This window comes from Wasmannia auropunctata, unplaced genomic scaffold (genome assembly GCF_000956235.1).
Source record: "Wasmannia auropunctata unplaced genomic scaffold, wasmannia.A_1.0 LD336069.1, whole genome shotgun sequence".
Classification (NCBI taxonomy): Eukaryota; Metazoa; Arthropoda; class Insecta; order Hymenoptera; family Formicidae; genus Wasmannia; species Wasmannia auropunctata.
This window is the reverse complement of record NW_012026821.1, coordinates 1,335,113-1,352,827: the sequence shown is the minus strand read 5'-3', so window position 1 is coordinate 1,352,827 and position 17,715 is coordinate 1,335,113. Positions and strand designations below refer to the sequence as shown.

Sequence of the window (17,715 nt, the reverse complement as noted above, 5' to 3'; positions counted from 1 at the left end):
CGACTTAATCGCTCCGTCATCTTCCGAGTTCCGAGCTTGTCACCTGCCTTTTGCAACGGCCTCGAATGGTCCACGCGTACCTCCGCACGTATCCTTCTTCCTTCTGATACAGAATCAAAACGAGAAGAGAGTTGCTCGAAGATTGAAAACGAACGCTACTTATTACGAACACCAGCGGAACGACCGTGTGTCATATGTTCCGTGTACGTGTTTCGTTCATCGTGTCGTGTCGTGTTGTGTGTCGTGTCGACAGAATTGCGATGCTGTGTGTGATCCCGATGATGTGTTTCTCGTTTTTCGCTTGCTCGCTCGCTCGCTCGCTCGCTCCTCTTTGCACGCATTGTTCGCACAATCTCTCTCTCGTCTAACACGTCGCGCTTGTGTCCACCTCGGAAGAATGAGGGGAAGAAAAAAAAAACAAAACGAATTGTGAGTCTTTAGACGCGCGGTCGCTTTTCGTTTTCCCGGTCGGAATCAGAGTCCGCTGAATCGTGGAGAGGCGGAAATTCGGGCACCGCCTCGCGCTGTTGCATCCATCCCACCGCGCCTGGCCCCCCAGCCAATGCCTTGCCCTGCGTCATGTTTTTCGATTGTTTGTTTTTTGTTTTGCAATTGATTTTTAGCCCTCTGTCTTAATCCCCTGCAGGATGGCGACAAAATAGCGTGTCATTGGTCACTAAGCCTCGCCTCGATACCCGATAAAAGAAGATTTGCTTCGCGTCGCGTTTCGCTCTCAAAGGAGAACGTTCGGTCTACCGGCTCGTCGGCGGGTATGCCGAATTTTCTCCAAGCTCGGCCACATTGCATCGGCGCGGTACGGGAATGAGAAACAAATATTTACCTTCATGTTACAATCAGCAAAAATTCCAAATACTTTCTAGATCTGATACTTGGAAACTCGATATTTTGAAACTGTTTCGCGTTATTACTTGCGATCACTTGTCCCTCGTTATCCGTGTCTCGAAAGGATTCGAGCGCTTGTCTCAATTTTCACAAAACTTGTCACTCAGGTGTCATGTCACCATCGAAGTAATCGCGAAGGCGAACATCAAATCGGGAAATACTTCCGAACTCGCCGATGCAACGGGTCGGCGTCTATTCTACTGTCTACGCGAAATTTCTGAACTCTGCAAAACGAGCTACAATGAAATTTTTGATTCCATTCACTCCCTCTCTATCACGCTCTCTGTCTTCATCCTTTCGATCCTTCCTATTCCATTCAGATATTCCCAACTAATCGTCTTTCTTGCTTTCTCTCTCTCTCTCACTTTCACTCATTCACTTTCTCAGATCAAGGCAAAGACGCGCACACACGTATATAATCTTGTAAAACCAATACACACGTGGGCCTCAGAAAATAGCATTATCGTAATCCGGACGTCTTTTATATCCATTAAATTAACGTCGCGTGTGACAAACCATGGACAGTTTTCTAATCTTCCGTGACTTGCGAAAACGTATTCCAAGATCGCGTCCAAAGATCGACAGTGACTTTTCGCTTCGGAGGCTCTCGTGTCTTGAAATTCTACATGCAGTCATGCATGTCACGAAAACTATCTGCCCTAGTATCTCTCTCAACTATAAAGATACACTCCAACGTTGCCTTGTTTTCCTTCTCTATCAGCCTATATATATATATATATATATATATATATATATATCATACATGTGAAAATTGTGAAATGTGTGTACGTGTATGTGTTAAGAGCTGCCTTTTTTTAAGTAAGTCTCTAAGGATTAAGTATCGAAGGCCGTGAGAAGAGCGACATATGAAACCGCGCGCAATGCGTAGGGTGCGTGTATGCTGTCATATATTGGAAAGTTAATATAACGGAAAATTCGTCCCGTTTTTTTTTGCTAAGAAATGGCATTAGTATTAAGTAGAAAAAAAAACCGAACGAACTTTCCGTTCAATCCAATATTTATGTACAAACGGATGTACAGACTCGTGTGATTCACTGGTGTGTCTTCCGATGTTGGTCTCTCAGACGCCGAAACTGTAAAGGGGGAGGGGGGAGAAAACGACAGAAACGTCCCCGGTCCCTCTCACGCGATAATAATTTCACAAGGCCCCGTTTTCCAAATTCCCGCGACTGGAAGAATCAACGTTGAAAGAAACGGTTCGCGCTCCTTAGCACCCGTCCGAGACACTCGCCGCGATCGACTAACAATCGAATCTAAAACTTATCGCTTGCTGCCACCAAAACATTTTACTATCTATAACAAACGGCCTATCTAACGTATCTCTAAAACCTAAAAAAAAAAGAAAAAAAAAAGAAGAGTTCCAATATCAAAATCTTATTGCACACTTAACGAGATCTAATCCTAAGGGAAGAGCTCGAAGGCGAGGACGTCTTTCTGGAGGGTATAATAAACGCACGGGCGAAAAGCCCTCCGCTTTCCCCGGTGCGTGTCGTCTCGATGTGTACGGAATTCGATACGGAACACCCGGAAAGATCCAAGTCCGAAAGCTCGACTGCCGTTGCGTTTTCCAATTCTTCCAATGTCGACATATTCTTCAGGCTGACAGACGATACGAGAGAAGTTAATAAGAGAGATTATCATTCTCGGACGCGCGCATCGAATGAGACCTTTATCGATACTCGGGATCGGGATACCCCAAGATCGCCAAGTTTCATTCTTCCCCTCCGTAACGCCGAAAGTTCACGAAATTTCTATCTCTATTCTTCGCAACATCGTCACCGACAAATTTCGCCGAGTAATCCAAAGATTGCCGCTGACCGCTCTCTGGCGCTTGCTTGGACTTTGCACGAGTCTCGACTTTATCGCGTTCACATCTTTAACGTGCGTCGCGATGCACGCGGTCCTTCCCTCCCCCCCCCTCCGTGCGCAGCTTAGTTCGAAAATAAATTCTATTTTTACGGGGGCGTGGAGATCTTCCTCTGCAGTAAACGCGCGACAATCTCTTTGTCGCCGGAACGCCTCCGCGAAGCGCAGGTTCGAGGTAGAAATTTCGAAACATCTCCGGGAGCACGTAGACACGCGGATCTGTCTGCGGATACATATTGCACTATCGATGAGTTAGATCAGAATGGAACTGGCACCTCGCGAGCCGGATGATCCTAACAACGTCTCCTCTCGTTCCTAGAGTCTCTTGGAAAATCCACGACCTTCCTCCGAACTGCCTTTCTTTCTCTTTGAAAACTGAGTTCTAGGGAAAGAGACCGGACGATTGTTGTAACGAAGAACGATGTCCCGACCGGCCCTCGTCAGCTTCTAATCCCGGATCATCTCTCTCTCTCTCTCTCCCTTTCTCTCTATCTTTCTTTCGCTCGCACTTTCTCTTTCTCTAACTCTTTTAATATTTCTCTCATTCTTTCTCTTTCTCTCTTATCTCGTGTCGAGAGCTGGCGGCAAGAGTTTCGTTCGAGTTTCTCTACACGATTGCGAGCGCTTTTAGACCGGCCTGACGCATCACTGGAAACACAATAAAAAAAGCACGAGAGGCCGAGATCAGTATACACGCACCAATTTACGATTTTCGTACGTTCACGTCTTATAATTTTTCCCCAGCTGTGCGATCTCATTCTCTCCCCCTTTCTCTCCCCCATTCGCGTTCATCCCTCTATCTTTCCGTCTCTCGCACGATTCACACTTTCCTATCCTTTCTCTCCCTCTCTCTCTCTCGCTCTCTATCTTAGCTTCGACTGCGTGTCTTTTGCATGGTTGTCTGATCCGGGGTCTCTCTCTCACTCTCTGTCGCCTTCTAAGAATTTCGTTTCATCTGCATCAAGAAAAAAACGTCATTGAGTCGGATTAGAATTTCCGATCTTTTTCTTAGTTTTTTTTTTTTTAGCACCTCGCGTCGAATCGTAATTTAAGATCCTGACAAGAATTTGTCCGATTGCGATCTTCTATTTCCAAAGTTAAATCCGATTTGTGTGGCTAGTTGAAAATTCCTCGTTTAGATTTGCATAACGTAATCTCTTTCGCGAACGATAAGAGGAGACTGCGCGTCGTCGGGGATCGTCTCTCCGAATCGCGAACCGTTCGCGCGATTTCGCAGCTTCCGCGACGGATCGTCAAGGTGATGGAGAGTAGAAGAGACGGCGCAGCAGACGACCGAATGGATCGTGACAGTAACGTAGGTGGATAGCCAAGAGACCGTATCGGAACTGTGCTTGCGACAATGCGCCGTCTTTCTCCTCAAAATGTCATTCTCGATATTTTAGTAACGCACGTTGCGGCGGTACGCGCGCAAAATAGCAAAGACGGTAATCCGAAAACGGCTGAATTGGAAAGGAAAAGCATTCTCGCTTCCTTCCTTCGCTGAACGGCGGCCATCGTCCGCGCGCTCCGCTCTTCGTTGCAACAAACACAGTTCCGCACACTCCTTACTCGGTTACTGTTACTTGTTAGATTCGAAGTACCAACCAACAGCTGATTAGAACGAGATTAAAAGAAGAGTAAAGGGGCGGGGAGGAACGGCGAAGACAAAACGAGGCGGTGATAAAAATAGTTATGACGGAATATACAAGTGAATTACATTACTTGACCGGTGCAAAATGTTAGGAAGTCAGTCGGCCGGCGTGTGAGAGAGGCTCTTTGTGCTCGTGTAATAGTGTACAAAGCGAATGCTCATTTGTTACGTATGCGATTACGGGAAAAGTTAGTGCCAGCTGCAGCGTCAAAAGGGAGGGGATTTGTTATCGTTGCAAACTTCGCTATTAGAGCCGATCATGTCGAACTTCGCTGTCAGAACTGATCACATGTACGCGACACAACGTCGAAGCTTGGAAAGACCGGGCGAGATCGATGTGACAAGAAATTGAAAATTCGATCTCTAGGAACAACGGAACGGATTAGAATCCAGCGGTGACGTCTAGCTAAAAGTATAAAGTCGAGACGTGAACTCTCCGGGTCTGCTTTTCGCAAGTGAAATTAGAAATATAAATTGAACAGATTGAAGGGTAGTACCTTACGCGCGATATTTCTGATAAAATATAAAGAAGAGTGATCGAATGAATCGTAATGTGTAATTGCCCTTTAAAACGGACTAAGAATTTAGATTGGTTAAACTAAAAGGTTGCGCTTTATTGCGGAGAAGAAGTGGGTTTACCGTGAAACGAGTTAAAAACAAAATTGATCTGTAAATTCGCTACGTGTTTTGTGTTTCTCCACGAACCGATTTGAAGACGCATCGATCGGACGATAAAACTGATGGAACTTAACGCCAGCGAGAAGATACGGGAGAAGAGACGGGCTCCGTTTCGGATCGATAAAGAAATGGAGAGCTATACAGAAGCCGGAAGTGACTGCGGAACAGCGCAGTTACGAGCATGCATTTTAGTCGCTTCATTTCAACCCTTGCATTTACCACGTCCCGCGCGATCGTGGAATTTCTAGGTGAACCGGATCAGCCACGAAATTAATTTCCTCCCCCCCCCAGAGGGGGGGAGGGGAGGGCTTTCTTAGGATGGCCTCGATTCCAATCGAGTTTGATGCGCTTTTCAAAAATAGAGAATCCGTTGATGAGAAAACGGAGGAAACGCAACGCGCAGTTATCACTGGTGTGATCTTGTCAACGATAATTTAAAATCGGTATCTTGTAGGTTCGACATCGCGCGGATTGAATAAGCTCCTCGACAAATAATTCGCCAGACGATTGTAACGATTTTTTTTCATCCTACGATAGAATTGTAGTCGAAGCGAAACATCGACAAGTGATCAGCGTATTGACATGTCAGATATTGGATCCATCGGCTAGAAATTCCTACAGGAATCCCCTGCCAGGCTCGCCGAATACTCCCGCTCGCTGTGTTTACCCGCAAATTTAATTTAACGTCACTCCGTGTCACGCGACATCGTTGAAATTGTACGTCAGCGAGATTTACTATGTTCGAAGAACGAAGAGCCACACGCTAGAGACGCTACGAGATACGCACGTATCCTCGTGCGAGCGCCGACATCAAAGCGGAAATTAGTATGTATGTGTCAATTTGCGAATCGCGAGATATTCTTCGGGATATTCTTCGCTTTCGAATTCTTTAAATTTCAAAAAGTAAATTTAAAAAAGTTCTCGGAAAGTAAACTTTATAAAAATGCCTACATCAATTTATTAAATGACCCGACGTGAAAGGACAGTGCAATAAACTATGGGAGCAAATCCGGGCCATAAAATAGTCTCCAGCAAATTTACGAAGGTTAAAGAAGAATCTAATGAAGAAGGAGGGGAACAAGAAGATAACTGACGATTTATGCGAAGGTTCTTAACGACATTCGATGAAAAAAAAGCAATACGAAGCGTATTTATCAAAGATTGATAAAAGGAACCCCATAAGGGAGAAGACTGTCGAGCGTAATCGAAGGAACCCCGCAAATTTTCCGCCGTCCAAAATTCGCTTCGTCGCGTTGCATCGCGGGGACGCCGGGCGAACTCGTTAGGAGAGGCGGCGCGCATCCACTAGCTCCATTAATATGTGAGAGAGCCAGCCCTGCCTAAAAAGTGACTTAGCAACTCCAATGCATACTAAGCAAACCTAGCGCTATTGGCTGCTAGCTGTGTATGTACGTGTGTCTTATACGTGTGTGTTTGTACGCGCGTGTGTATCTGTGTGCAGATCCTACCCTCTAGCACCCCTACCCGATCCAACACACCCTACGCACCGCGACTGTCGGCGCCCTCGAGCCCGTCTTTACAGGACCAGCAATAGCGTATTCGGCCTACAATATATATTCCAGCCACACACGCACACATCTAACCGCACGCACTCGCATGCACGCACGTCCATATACAGGGATAAAAGGGGGATAAAATATTATATATGTAAATTTGAGTTCTTGAGGTCAGTTAAATTTCTTCAAGTGGACGTACTTTACTTAGTTAATCCCGGGAAAATTATAACGGAACGGAACGGACGTCGATTCACAGTTTTGAAAAATTGCGGAAAAAATCTGGAAAAAAAAAATACAAAAAGGTTGAGTTTCACAGTTCAATCGCGTAATATGAAACCAAAACGGCATTATGCGTAATGCTCTATTTAGGCATTCGAATTGTTCTACACGAGGGTCGGTTCCCTGTATATGCATCGTAATCATCCTGAAGCTCAAGCAGACTCCTTCACCGCTACCCTTTTTTTTCTCTCTCTCTCTTTCTCTTTCGCTCTCTTTCTGTTCCGATATCATTCTTGTTCTTTTTCTTTACGTTCTCTCCCTCTTTCTCGCTTGTAGTGAGTGTGAGTATGCGAAAGGTGAGATGCGCATGCATTCATCGAGATGCAATGCCGTGGCTTGGAACTGCATGGGAGCAACTTGCGCGAAGGCAGCAGATTTCAGTAATAACTTCATACGTTCGTACGATTTTCGCGAAAGAAGAGAGATAAATCTCTAGGTAATGAGATATGCGATATTGACAATATCTTGAGGAAATCGAATTGATTAGGAGCTATAAACTTTAAGGAGCATTAAATAAAATTTTAAAAATGTATATTCGATATATTTAATTTTTTTTTAGATTTTAAATTAAAGCTTCGGCGCATAAAAATATGTACAAAGTAATAAAGACTTCAGAAATCTAATTCTAATTTTGAAATATCATAATGTTCAAAATGTACAGTAATCATCATTTGAAATACTTAAAAGATATTTAAAAGATTATTAAAAGAAATTTGAAAGAATGTCTAAAAGAGATGAATTATTTAGATATGAAATAATTATATGCAATTTTTTCATAAAATAATTTTCGCTAACATACAAAATTTTCCTCGGTGTCTCGGTAACATGATCAAATTCACTAACTTGATGATATAAGGCACAAGATCTTGTCGCAGCAAAGTCAGAATATTCAAATATTGAGCTCGTTAATATTTTTTCTTTTTCACCCCTCGTAACCTCGAGCATATTTAACGCGCTCACCTATATGGTGTATGTATACTTTCAAAGGCAGTGCGTTTCCGAGCCACAGCGTGATTGTACAAATTAGCATACTTCTAGAATAAACTCATGCTTAGTAAATGCGAGTATGTATAGCAAAAAGCGAGCGACATTGACTACCAAAACCGGCTAATGAGGAAACACCGCGCAAACAGTGAGTCGTTCTGAGAGGCTACGTAAATTTTACCTGATGCATGGGGTCGTATCCCATGGAGCCGTCGTTGTACGGCTGCGAGCCGTAGTCGCTGCCGTTTATTCCCATGCTGTATCCGGCCATGTCCTGCGGTCCTCCGGGCGGCGCCGGCGACATCATCGGCGTTGGGGTGCCCTGGCTGGCACCGCCCATGCTGTACGGCGATGCTCCTGTAAAAGCTGCTGTAGAAACAATCGCGGTGCAATACAAAATTTCGAGGGTGCGTTTGTTTAAGTTCTTTTTAAGCCACAACAATTTTTTTCCTCTCGTGTCTCGCGCGCTTACGCTCCCTTTCCGGTCCTCGTAGATTGCGTCATTCATGTCATAAATTCAATTATCGCAGAGATAGATTAAAAAAAAAAACGATATAAAAAGGGCAAGTTAGCATGATTCATCATTGCTTTCAAAATGTAAACGCGTTATAATTTCGATTCGTTGAAAAGTAAGATTTGTTTCTCTTTCGAAAATGCCCTCTCATAGTTTGCTTCAGATTTGTATAAACGTACCCGGCTTCTGAAGCCGAGAGCATCCCGCGCTTGTAAAACCTTCGCGCCATTCGAGACAAGCGTTGTTTCGCAGGGTTGGGTAGCGGGGTCGTTAGAATTCCGTTTCTTTAATTACGAGAGGACCGCGGGCCGTTTCATCGCGAACGTGGACGAGGAAAGACAAACGCAGAGAGTGCTGAAAGAAATGCGAGAAGCTCGGAATTTCCATCGTACCCCAGCGTCTCACCCATCCTCTCTCGCCATCTGACTCGTGTTCTCCCCTTCTCTCCCGTATAATTGGTGAGTTAAAAATATCTCACGCCGGCGTCCGAAATAAAGTGAGACGCCTCGGTAGTTAAGCGAAGCGCGCGTAATTCCGACCGGGGTGAGATCCACGAATCCGTGGAATTTCGGAATGGGATCGGGAATTTTTCTTGCAATTTTCACGAAAACAAAGGAGAGAAGCTCGCCTTCGAGGCCGATAGGAGGACGAAAGTAGCGAGCAAGAATGAGATGAGAGTTATACGTATTCCGAAAATATAACGAGAAAATTTCTCGTTATGTTTTATATACGCTTTGCCTACAATATTTTTGAAAGGTTTCGTCACGGAGATGTTTCTTCTGAGCACTGTGTGCCAAAGAACACAAATCGGTATCGCTAGATTTATTCTCCGTCGGCGATTCATCGATGGTCGTAATAATAATGTCACTGCCACGCCGAACAATAGGCAGTAACTCAGTCGCCTAATGATTTACAGTAATGAGACTTCCTCTATGTCGATTTCAAGCTTAAGTTTAACAAAAAATACGGAAAATATGTACCACGATTTGTCTATTAATTATTTCAATTTACAAGATCTCGAAAACAATTTACATCTCTCGCTTTTATTTCGCTTTTCCTCGACAAAGCTCGACGATGCAACCGAAGAAGCAATAAGCCCGAGAAAACATTGAGAGATAGAAAGAATGGTAGCAACGTAAAAGCACTTTAGAAAACATTTTATAAATCGCCATTTATAAAATAAAATCGTTTTCTATTTTCGTTGATAACGAAAATTGCTTTAAAATGTTGCTTTTCGATTATGATATTCGTACATGGACTTTTTATCAATTTCGTGAATTACTATTACAGAATTTTCCTCATTTAAACAAAACGAACTCACGAAGGGACGCCCGTCGCTTCGTTAGCGAAAGTTGGAACTTACCAGCTGCCTTCTTGGCCGCGTACAGATTCGCTTCCTCCTGCGCTTTACCGATGTTCTTCTTGTAGCGTATCCTCTTATTTCCGAACCAATTAGACACCTGATAACAAACGAAACAAAGATACGCGCTCATTTCAGTTTGCTAAAGGATTTTCAAACGCACTTTTTTTCCATCAAAGTGCTTATAAATACTTTATTTAGAGCTGTGACGTATCCTTTCAAAGAACAAGCTTAATATTAAAAACTTTTAATACTTAAAAAATTGAAAACCATGGCGTGACGCAGAATATTATAAGTTGCAAAAGTTGAATATTATAAGTTTCGTCGTCTAATATATGTAAGAAAAGATAATGGACGACCTGATACCTGACTCACGGTAATTCCGCATTTTCGTGCGAGCTCCTCCTTGGCCTCTTCGCTCGGGTAGGGATTACTGAGGTGGGAATAGAAGTATTCGTTCAGAATTTCGGACGCTTGTTTGCTGAAATTTCTTCTTTTACGTCTGTAACAAAACAAAAATAATTCGTATCCTGTTAAATTGCAGCGAATACTTTCCGAATCTGGATAAACAAAAAGCACGAAAATGACTATGATAAATTGAATGCATTTTATTCGCATCTGTTATTTGTGTTATTTTTATTATTGCTTTAATACGAACCTGGCGTCCAAAAATCGACTCCTCAGGATCATCACGGCTTCGCAAGTGGACTGTTTCAGTTGCATCTGAATGCTGGAGAACTTCTTGTGGATAATCTGCACCATCCTTTCGATTTCCTTCGGCGTGATCGGCCTAGTACGACTCTGTTCCCTCAACAGGTTCATTACGTGAGTGGTGAATTCGTTACAGGCCTAAAACAAACAAAGACAAAGCGTTGGGGTTTAACAATCATTAATCATTCAACAGAAGACGCGTCGAATCTGAGGCATTCATTATGAGATACATTGTTAATTAAAAATGTAAAACTGTTTCAGAGGGACAAATTTGAGTACATTCCGAGCTCGTCGACATGATGAAAGGCGGAGGACTAAGACTAGCGAGACACGAAGGAAAGTACTATGACCAGAGCGTGAGAAGAAAAGTCGAGCGACGAAGCGAGAGAGGAAGTGAGAGACGAAGGACGCGTACATATAATGCATTATTCCTGGTGGCTGCTCGGTTTAAGGGAAAAAGGACTTTGCTCGATATCAGTATTCGAGGCAAGCACGCTGTCTCCCGAAAGGGAGCGAGCCAGAGAGATAGAGAGCGAGACGGGCGGTGTGGAGTCGAGCAGGGGGAGTGGCTTTTCCTGAGGGAAGGAGCCGGGAAAAGGCCGCGGGAGAGGGTGTCAGGATACGGAGGGTAGGCGGCGGAGAAAGGGGATCGAACAGGGTGGCTTGCAATTTCGAAATGGATTCCATTCCGCCGACGAACTCCCCTCTCCCCTTCTTCCTCCTCCTCCCTCGATCCACTATGCGGCTTCTCTTCCTCTCCGTTCTCTTCCTCTTCGTTCCTTTCTTCGCGCGGGACTCAACTGGGGTGGATCAACCCCGTTCCCGTCTTCTCGGCTGTTGCACGTGACGGAGAAAGAGGGAGAAGGAGAGAAGGTGCAAGGAACGAACGGAACGCTGCTGAATTGGATGGAAAAGTCGTAGCCAGTCACATTTCTCCGGACTGATTTCCTTTAATTTCTGAAACGCTTTAAGCCTCGGAGTAAATGATACTGCTATCGATGATGATTCGATAAGTTCTTATGTTAGGAATCGATTTTAATCCTTTGCAGTCCCATACTGAGATGGACTCGACATAATGTGTTGTGATAATCTATTGCATAATTCTCAAAGTATCTATAATCTGTACACAATTATAATCGGCAGTTTAATTGTTTGTAATCTTTAAAAATTCCTCCAAGCAATAAAAATTCCTTGCTACATGTCATTAAGCCACAGCTGAGTAGTTGAAATTGAAAATGAGATACTTGATCTTCACTCATTTGCGAGAAATATTATTCGCGTTTTCGATTATTTTAAAGATTTATTCCGAGACTATCAACGTCCATATATTTCCGGGACACTATACGAATGACACCTCGATTTTTTCATCTTTGAGGATGACGTTGATTTACTCTGTGGACACTCGGGTTATCAAGTTGCAAAATAGCCAGGATCTATGCCACTCTCTACGATACAAATCAGCCGCAAGCATAAATTCGATTATGCAACCATCGGGAACTCTCTCCGGGTTGTTTCCCTAACCGCGGAACAACCGCGGCCGGAGGGAGAGAGAGAGAAAGCGCGCGCCGGTATATTTAGCAATGCACACGTCGGAATTTCCATAACGTTGGCGAAGCCGAGCGTATACTCGCCCCTGTTATATATTCTCGCAATACGCACACGCGGCTGTATTAATAGAGCGTGTCGCAGTAAAATTAGAGCGCCGTGAGAAAATTCGCTTCGTCGGGAGGCACTGAACGCTTTTACGTTAAGACACCACCGTTTTCTCCTTCTCTCGTAATAATAAATAACATGACGGTTTAATTTGTTATTTAAAGGAACACAGGGGAATGTCGTGCTTTACGTACTCAAATTATTCCGATCCCGTTTCGTTCAATAAAATATGATCCGATTGGTACCATCCTATTTTTTTCTCAAATTATGGCAATAGTTCGGAAGATACTTACGTAAGGTACGTAAGATATTTATACATTCTGCTATCATACTTATAATACGATTTACGGTGGATCATACCAGTCGAACGGATATATAGCCGCACGGGCAGTAAAACAAAATATTTATGCGCGCGTAAAAAGCGCCCTCCCCCGCCCGCGAACCGCCGGAAGATGCATTCTGCATTGCTTTTTCCGAGATACAAATACAGGGATAGTCCGAGGTGCGCGCGGTCGGAATCAGAGTTGGGAATCGGATAAAATAAAGGTGGGCATGCACACCGACGAAATTCATGGTAGAGACGATGTTTGCTGGCGGTGATCACGCGATCTCGTAAAACCCGATGCGGTTCTATTCTCGTGCTTGTCACGCTATGTTGCATAGTCAGGCAGACATTCACCCTAATGCAGCAGAGTCGACCGAATTTGAATAGTAAATTTCGCTTATGGCCGAACTTTCTGTCCTGACAACGTCGGGCCGCTAACTAAACCAATTACCGAACTTTTCAGATCCGACGAAATATTTATACCGTGCGTTTTAGCAAATTTTCCTCCGGATATACCGCGCAATTGAGTTCACTTTTTTTTTCTCGGGAGGAGGGGCGGGTGGAAGCTTAACGAACTATCGTTACTCTTTCACGTGTAATTTAAGCCACAAATGGCAATTTCGTGGAAGCCCGTTCGAAATTAAGAAAGAGATTACGGAATAAAGAGATTTCGAAGGAAAAGAAGCGCGGGAGCGCTCTTCGAGAGAGGGGGAAAAGATTTAAAACTCGTTAACGGCCCCGTTTATCGGCGGACCACCCCTCGGCACGCACGAGCTGCATCGCAAAGTGCACGCAAATGCATATGTTTTCGGCGTGCATATTATTGTTGCGGGCTACAAAGAGCCCGTGCACGCATTACAGGGGCGGATCCTGCAGGGCGTATCCGAGAAGAACGGTCGCGAATCATCGTCTACAATTTTCACTGACGGCAGCGCGAATTGCCACTTTCCAGGAATTGTAATCTTCGCAATTTCCGCATCAACGGTCTCGCCAGTGCAGCGGCGCGCGCCCGTCCGCGTTCAGCTCGCGAAATCGCGAAAGAGGACGATGTCGCGCGTTAACGGCTTCCAACTTCCGAAGATTAAAAGGACGCGATGTTACTGGCAAAGCGTTACATTAAAATCATTTTGCGCGAAAATACAGCGTGCCCTTTTAATCCGACCCTGACGAATGCGCCGGTGGACCTCCGGGGCTGTGCGTGTTTACCGCGGGGAAACATCAAGCCCGCTGACACACGGTGAAATATGGGGTCGAAGCGGGTGTGGCAATTAAAGCACACGGCCCCCGCACACACGTGCGCGCGTGTGTACACGCACGGGCGCGGTGTGCATGCACACGGGTGTACATCCGTGGGGAGCGGGCGTACGCGAGCGGCAGGAAAAACTGCCGGCGAAAACGCGAGCGGCGTTAAAAAGAGTTATGCGCGCGGGGCCGATGAGCGGGCCCTATTTACGGTAAAAATGGCCGATTACGCGCAACGTCATGCGAATGTAAGGGCTTTTACGCGCGTATGTCAAGCGGAATGACCGGTAATCTGTCCCGCCCGGTGAAAAAGGTATGCGAGAACACGACCGGTGTGATGAGTACGCCCGATTTTGTAATCGCCGCGCGACTTTACGTCGCGACGGCATTGATGGGTGCCGCACGAGCGCCCTTAAATCGGCGATGAGCGCGGATTATTCTCGAAATAAATTAATTAAAACTAAAATTATGCCGCACTCGACGTAATTCGGAATATCTAGTGTAGAAACCCAATTGTGGAAATTTTCCACGTAATAATTTCATCAAACGTTTGAAACGCGCTTTGACCGTTTAATTTATATCAGAGTGTTTATTATTACTAATTAATCGTGCGTTTGAAATCTTTGATCATTTAATTAATATTTACCTCAGTACGGTTAATTGGCTGAGGAGCTCTATTAGTTTTTATTTCGCCGAATTCGCAAGGTCTTATCCCAACGTCAAAGTCGTCCTGTCACGTCGAGTTATCGCGGCGCGCCACGTCGCGACCAGGTCAGGGCAGCGATTTGAAGAGGAAGCGACCGCGAGGGGGAAACTCCTTAATGAAACTGCTCGCGATAACATCGTCGAATTTCCGTCAGAGCGCGGCGAACGCGGCAATATCTCGACGCAGTGATTTGCGTCCTCTTGAAAGAACCCGTGTATCACGCGACATACAGGCAGAGTCCGGCACGCGAGATTTTACTTAGCGCGAGCGGGCCCGCGGTTCATTAGCACGCGAGTCGCCCTGTCCGAGACCGACTCGACGTCGTTTCTCTCGAGCGTGCATAACATTCCCCCGTCTTATCGGTCCCCGTTCGTTTCGAGCGTTCGCGCAAAATGCACCGAGATTGCGAGCTAGAGTCGCCATTAAACGCTCGTACAGAAAAAAAAGAACAAGCGTTTCTGTCATAACCGAGGATCATTAATATTCGTTTAAAATCTATGGACATATATATATATACACACGACGCGCCGACGAGGGAATTGTTGATGCTTTCCCTTTGATGGAAGATCGTGAAAATACACGCCGTGGAAATGCCGCTTGATGTCACAACGATCATCTCGCTGGCGATTTAATAGCGCGTTATTAATGAAGATCACCGTCTAATACCGGCGGATTACGCGGAATTACACAGCGTGAATTTTCGATCGGTCGTTTTATCGCGCGGGACTCGCGGACCGCCCGTGATCGTCGCCGTTCGCATCTCACGGCGAGAATCCTCTCGCTCGCTCTCGCGTATCATAAACGCAACCCTTAACGAGACCGCGAGATCGTCGGCGGACGATAAATTCGCGTCGACGTCGTTGAATTTCACGAGCGGAGAGATTATCGATGGTGGAATCGAGTCGGGCTGATAGCGCACCGGGATGGCCGAAATTTGTCAGCCGCCGGATCTCGCGATAACCGCGAGGCAACGCGTTTAAATTTTTCATTTCGCCGAGAGTTCTCCCGGCGAGAGTGAGTAACGGTGCTCGTTTACGCGCCGCGAGTTCATTTCAGCCTCTCTTCGTTCGCCTTTTCTGTTTCTATCTCTCTTTCTTTTTTATTTCTCTTTCTTTTTTTCGCGCTCGCAAAGTCGGACGATATAAACGACCGATGTAATTCCGCGACCCGAATTCAATACTCGATACGGCGCCGATAATGGCGCGGATCCCCGCCGCTCGCTCGCGGCGAATAATATTCATAAGCGGGATTTGCATAAAGCGAGCGTGTCGCTATCTCTCTCTCGCTCCTGAGAATGAATAATTTTCGTGGATGTGGGAGGGGATTTTGCGACGTCGCGCGCGCAAACGTAAAAATGTTTGACTGCGGCGCCGCGCGCTGCGAAAATCAATACGCGAGTTAAACTTAACCCGTTTGGCTTAATGGGTCGGTTGGCCGTTTTGCGTTTGCAGTATATTTATAAATTCATCGAGATTAAATTCACGAGGCAAACACGAGTGTCCATTATGCGATTCAGAAACGGAAATCCGGTGTACCAAAAGCGTATACAAGAGCAGCTTTGCAAAAACTAAATACATTTTGGAATCGCTCGATAATGACATTTTTCAGATATTTTCTTTATACATACCTGCTCGTATTTCTCTAGTTCTTGATGATAAATTTGCCTAATCTGAGCAAGTTTGGCCCTGTAGTCTGAATGCTCGATCGCGTTGTCCGGTTGCCCAGGTGGACCGGCCGCAGCTGCCGCGGATGCCGACGCAGCGGCTCCCGCACCACCGCCCTTCTCTGGTCCAGCGACTCCTTCGGCGATCAGCATGTTATCCAGCCTCATTAACTGCGGGTCTGGCGGCTCTTCTTCTTGCGTATTTCTCAGTGACAAAACTGAAAACAGACGAAAGTACCACATGAAATGAAGGCGAAATTATATTCGTGGAAATAAAAAAATTGATATTTTAAACTTTCGAAGAATAATTATTTTACGGAAATGTAACTTTTAAAATCACGTTGGTATTTCTTGTATTCAAACTCACTACTAACTATACCCCAAATTATTCGAAACGACTAATCTAAGTCAAAGGACCTCAAAGAAACGGAGACACCAGGGAAATACACAGCTGCATGTATTCACGTAAAAGTTCAATGAGTTACTCGCGGAACGACTCCGGTTTCGGGGTCGCGCGTTTGTCGATCATAAAAGAATCAATTTTGCCTCTGGCCGTCTCCCCAAGCGTCTCCGTCAGTCTTCCTCCCGTCTTAAGGGCCCGTTGCACGCAGTGGTTTAGAACGGGTGTAGTTCTTCGCGGTGTAACAGCGGTTTTATTGTACTTTTACGGCGCATGATGGAGCTGGACGACCCATAAAACCGCAGAGCGAGGGACTTTCTATACCCTGTCTTTCGTACATCCCTCCCTCCACCCAGTTTTTCCCGCCACCCTCGCGCGAGACTCCCTGCCACCATCAAGATGTACCCTTGTCGTCTTCGACAGTTAGCACCCTCACCCGAGGTAAACGCTGGTATGCAAGCGAAACTAGAACTCTCAGCTTCTTTGACAAAACGTCACGAGGATCTCTTCGTTAAAGAGAACTAAATTCTGCACAGATCGTGTATACAAGATATACCTTGTTTACAGCATAAGATTATGTTTAGTCGATGTAAAATCTTGACAGGTTGCGGCAAATATGATAGAATAAAAAATACAAACTAATCTGAAGATATTGTAATTTTCTTTTGCGAATATTTTAATATAATTATTTCTTATGTTTTCCACAAAAGCTCGAACGATAATTTTGGATTATTAGATTCTTTCGGTCTCGGCGTAACTTTATGAATGAACTCGCGTTTGCAGTTGCCCAAGTCGCTACTTGAATTCGCTGAAAACTTTTCTCGTCCGCCACTTTTCGCCGCGGCTCGCGAAAAAAGTCCCCGGAGACACGAAGGAAAGGGGAACGAACGAGACTTCTCGTGGATTCGCGGAGGCGTGAAACGAATGCGCGAGGCTAATGCATTTATACGAAGTGTAACAATTATGCCAGTGGAAAAGAGGGGCTAGAGTTCTGTTTCTTCGGCAAGACTCTAGGGAGAATCCGTAGAGTAGACGTACCGTTTTAAGCGGCGGGGAAACGTTTCTTCAAGCAAGACATCGCAGGATTCATAAATAGATTCGTAACTTCCGAATTTTTAGAAAGCCATTTTCAAGCTAGTTGACTTCGTGGAAATTTTATACGGAAGAAAAAAATATGATTTACGATATTAATTTTTGAGAGATAAAAATAGTTCTGATATTTCTGGGTCACACGAGCAAACG

The 17,715-nt window shown here is 45.1% G+C and overlaps 1 protein-coding gene across 3 annotated transcripts in view; it reads right to left on the bottom strand.

Annotated features, from left to right (window-relative positions):
* Nucleotides 1-17,715, bottom strand: part of LOC105450056 (homeobox protein extradenticle) — a 47,097-nt gene that overhangs the window by 3,334 nt on the left and 26,048 nt on the right. Inside the window, exons 3-8 of one of the 3 annotated variants that reach the window (XM_011689663.1) lie at nt 16,038-16,291; nt 10,432-10,622; nt 10,140-10,275; nt 9,777-9,873; nt 8,081-8,256; nt 2,899-3,745 (exon numbers count right to left, since the gene is read on the bottom strand). In XM_011689663.1, the coding sequence (XP_011687965.1) occupies nt 3,728-3,745; nt 8,081-8,256; nt 9,777-9,873; nt 10,140-10,275; nt 10,432-10,622; nt 16,038-16,291 (872 nt within the window). In that variant the 3' untranslated portion in view covers nt 2,899-3,727. Of the gene's footprint in view, nt 1-2,898; nt 3,746-8,080; nt 8,257-9,776; nt 9,874-10,139; nt 10,276-10,431; nt 10,623-16,037; nt 16,292-17,715 lie in introns of those variants that run through there. The other 2 variants (XM_011689665.1, XM_011689664.1) reach the window with 2 other exon arrangements.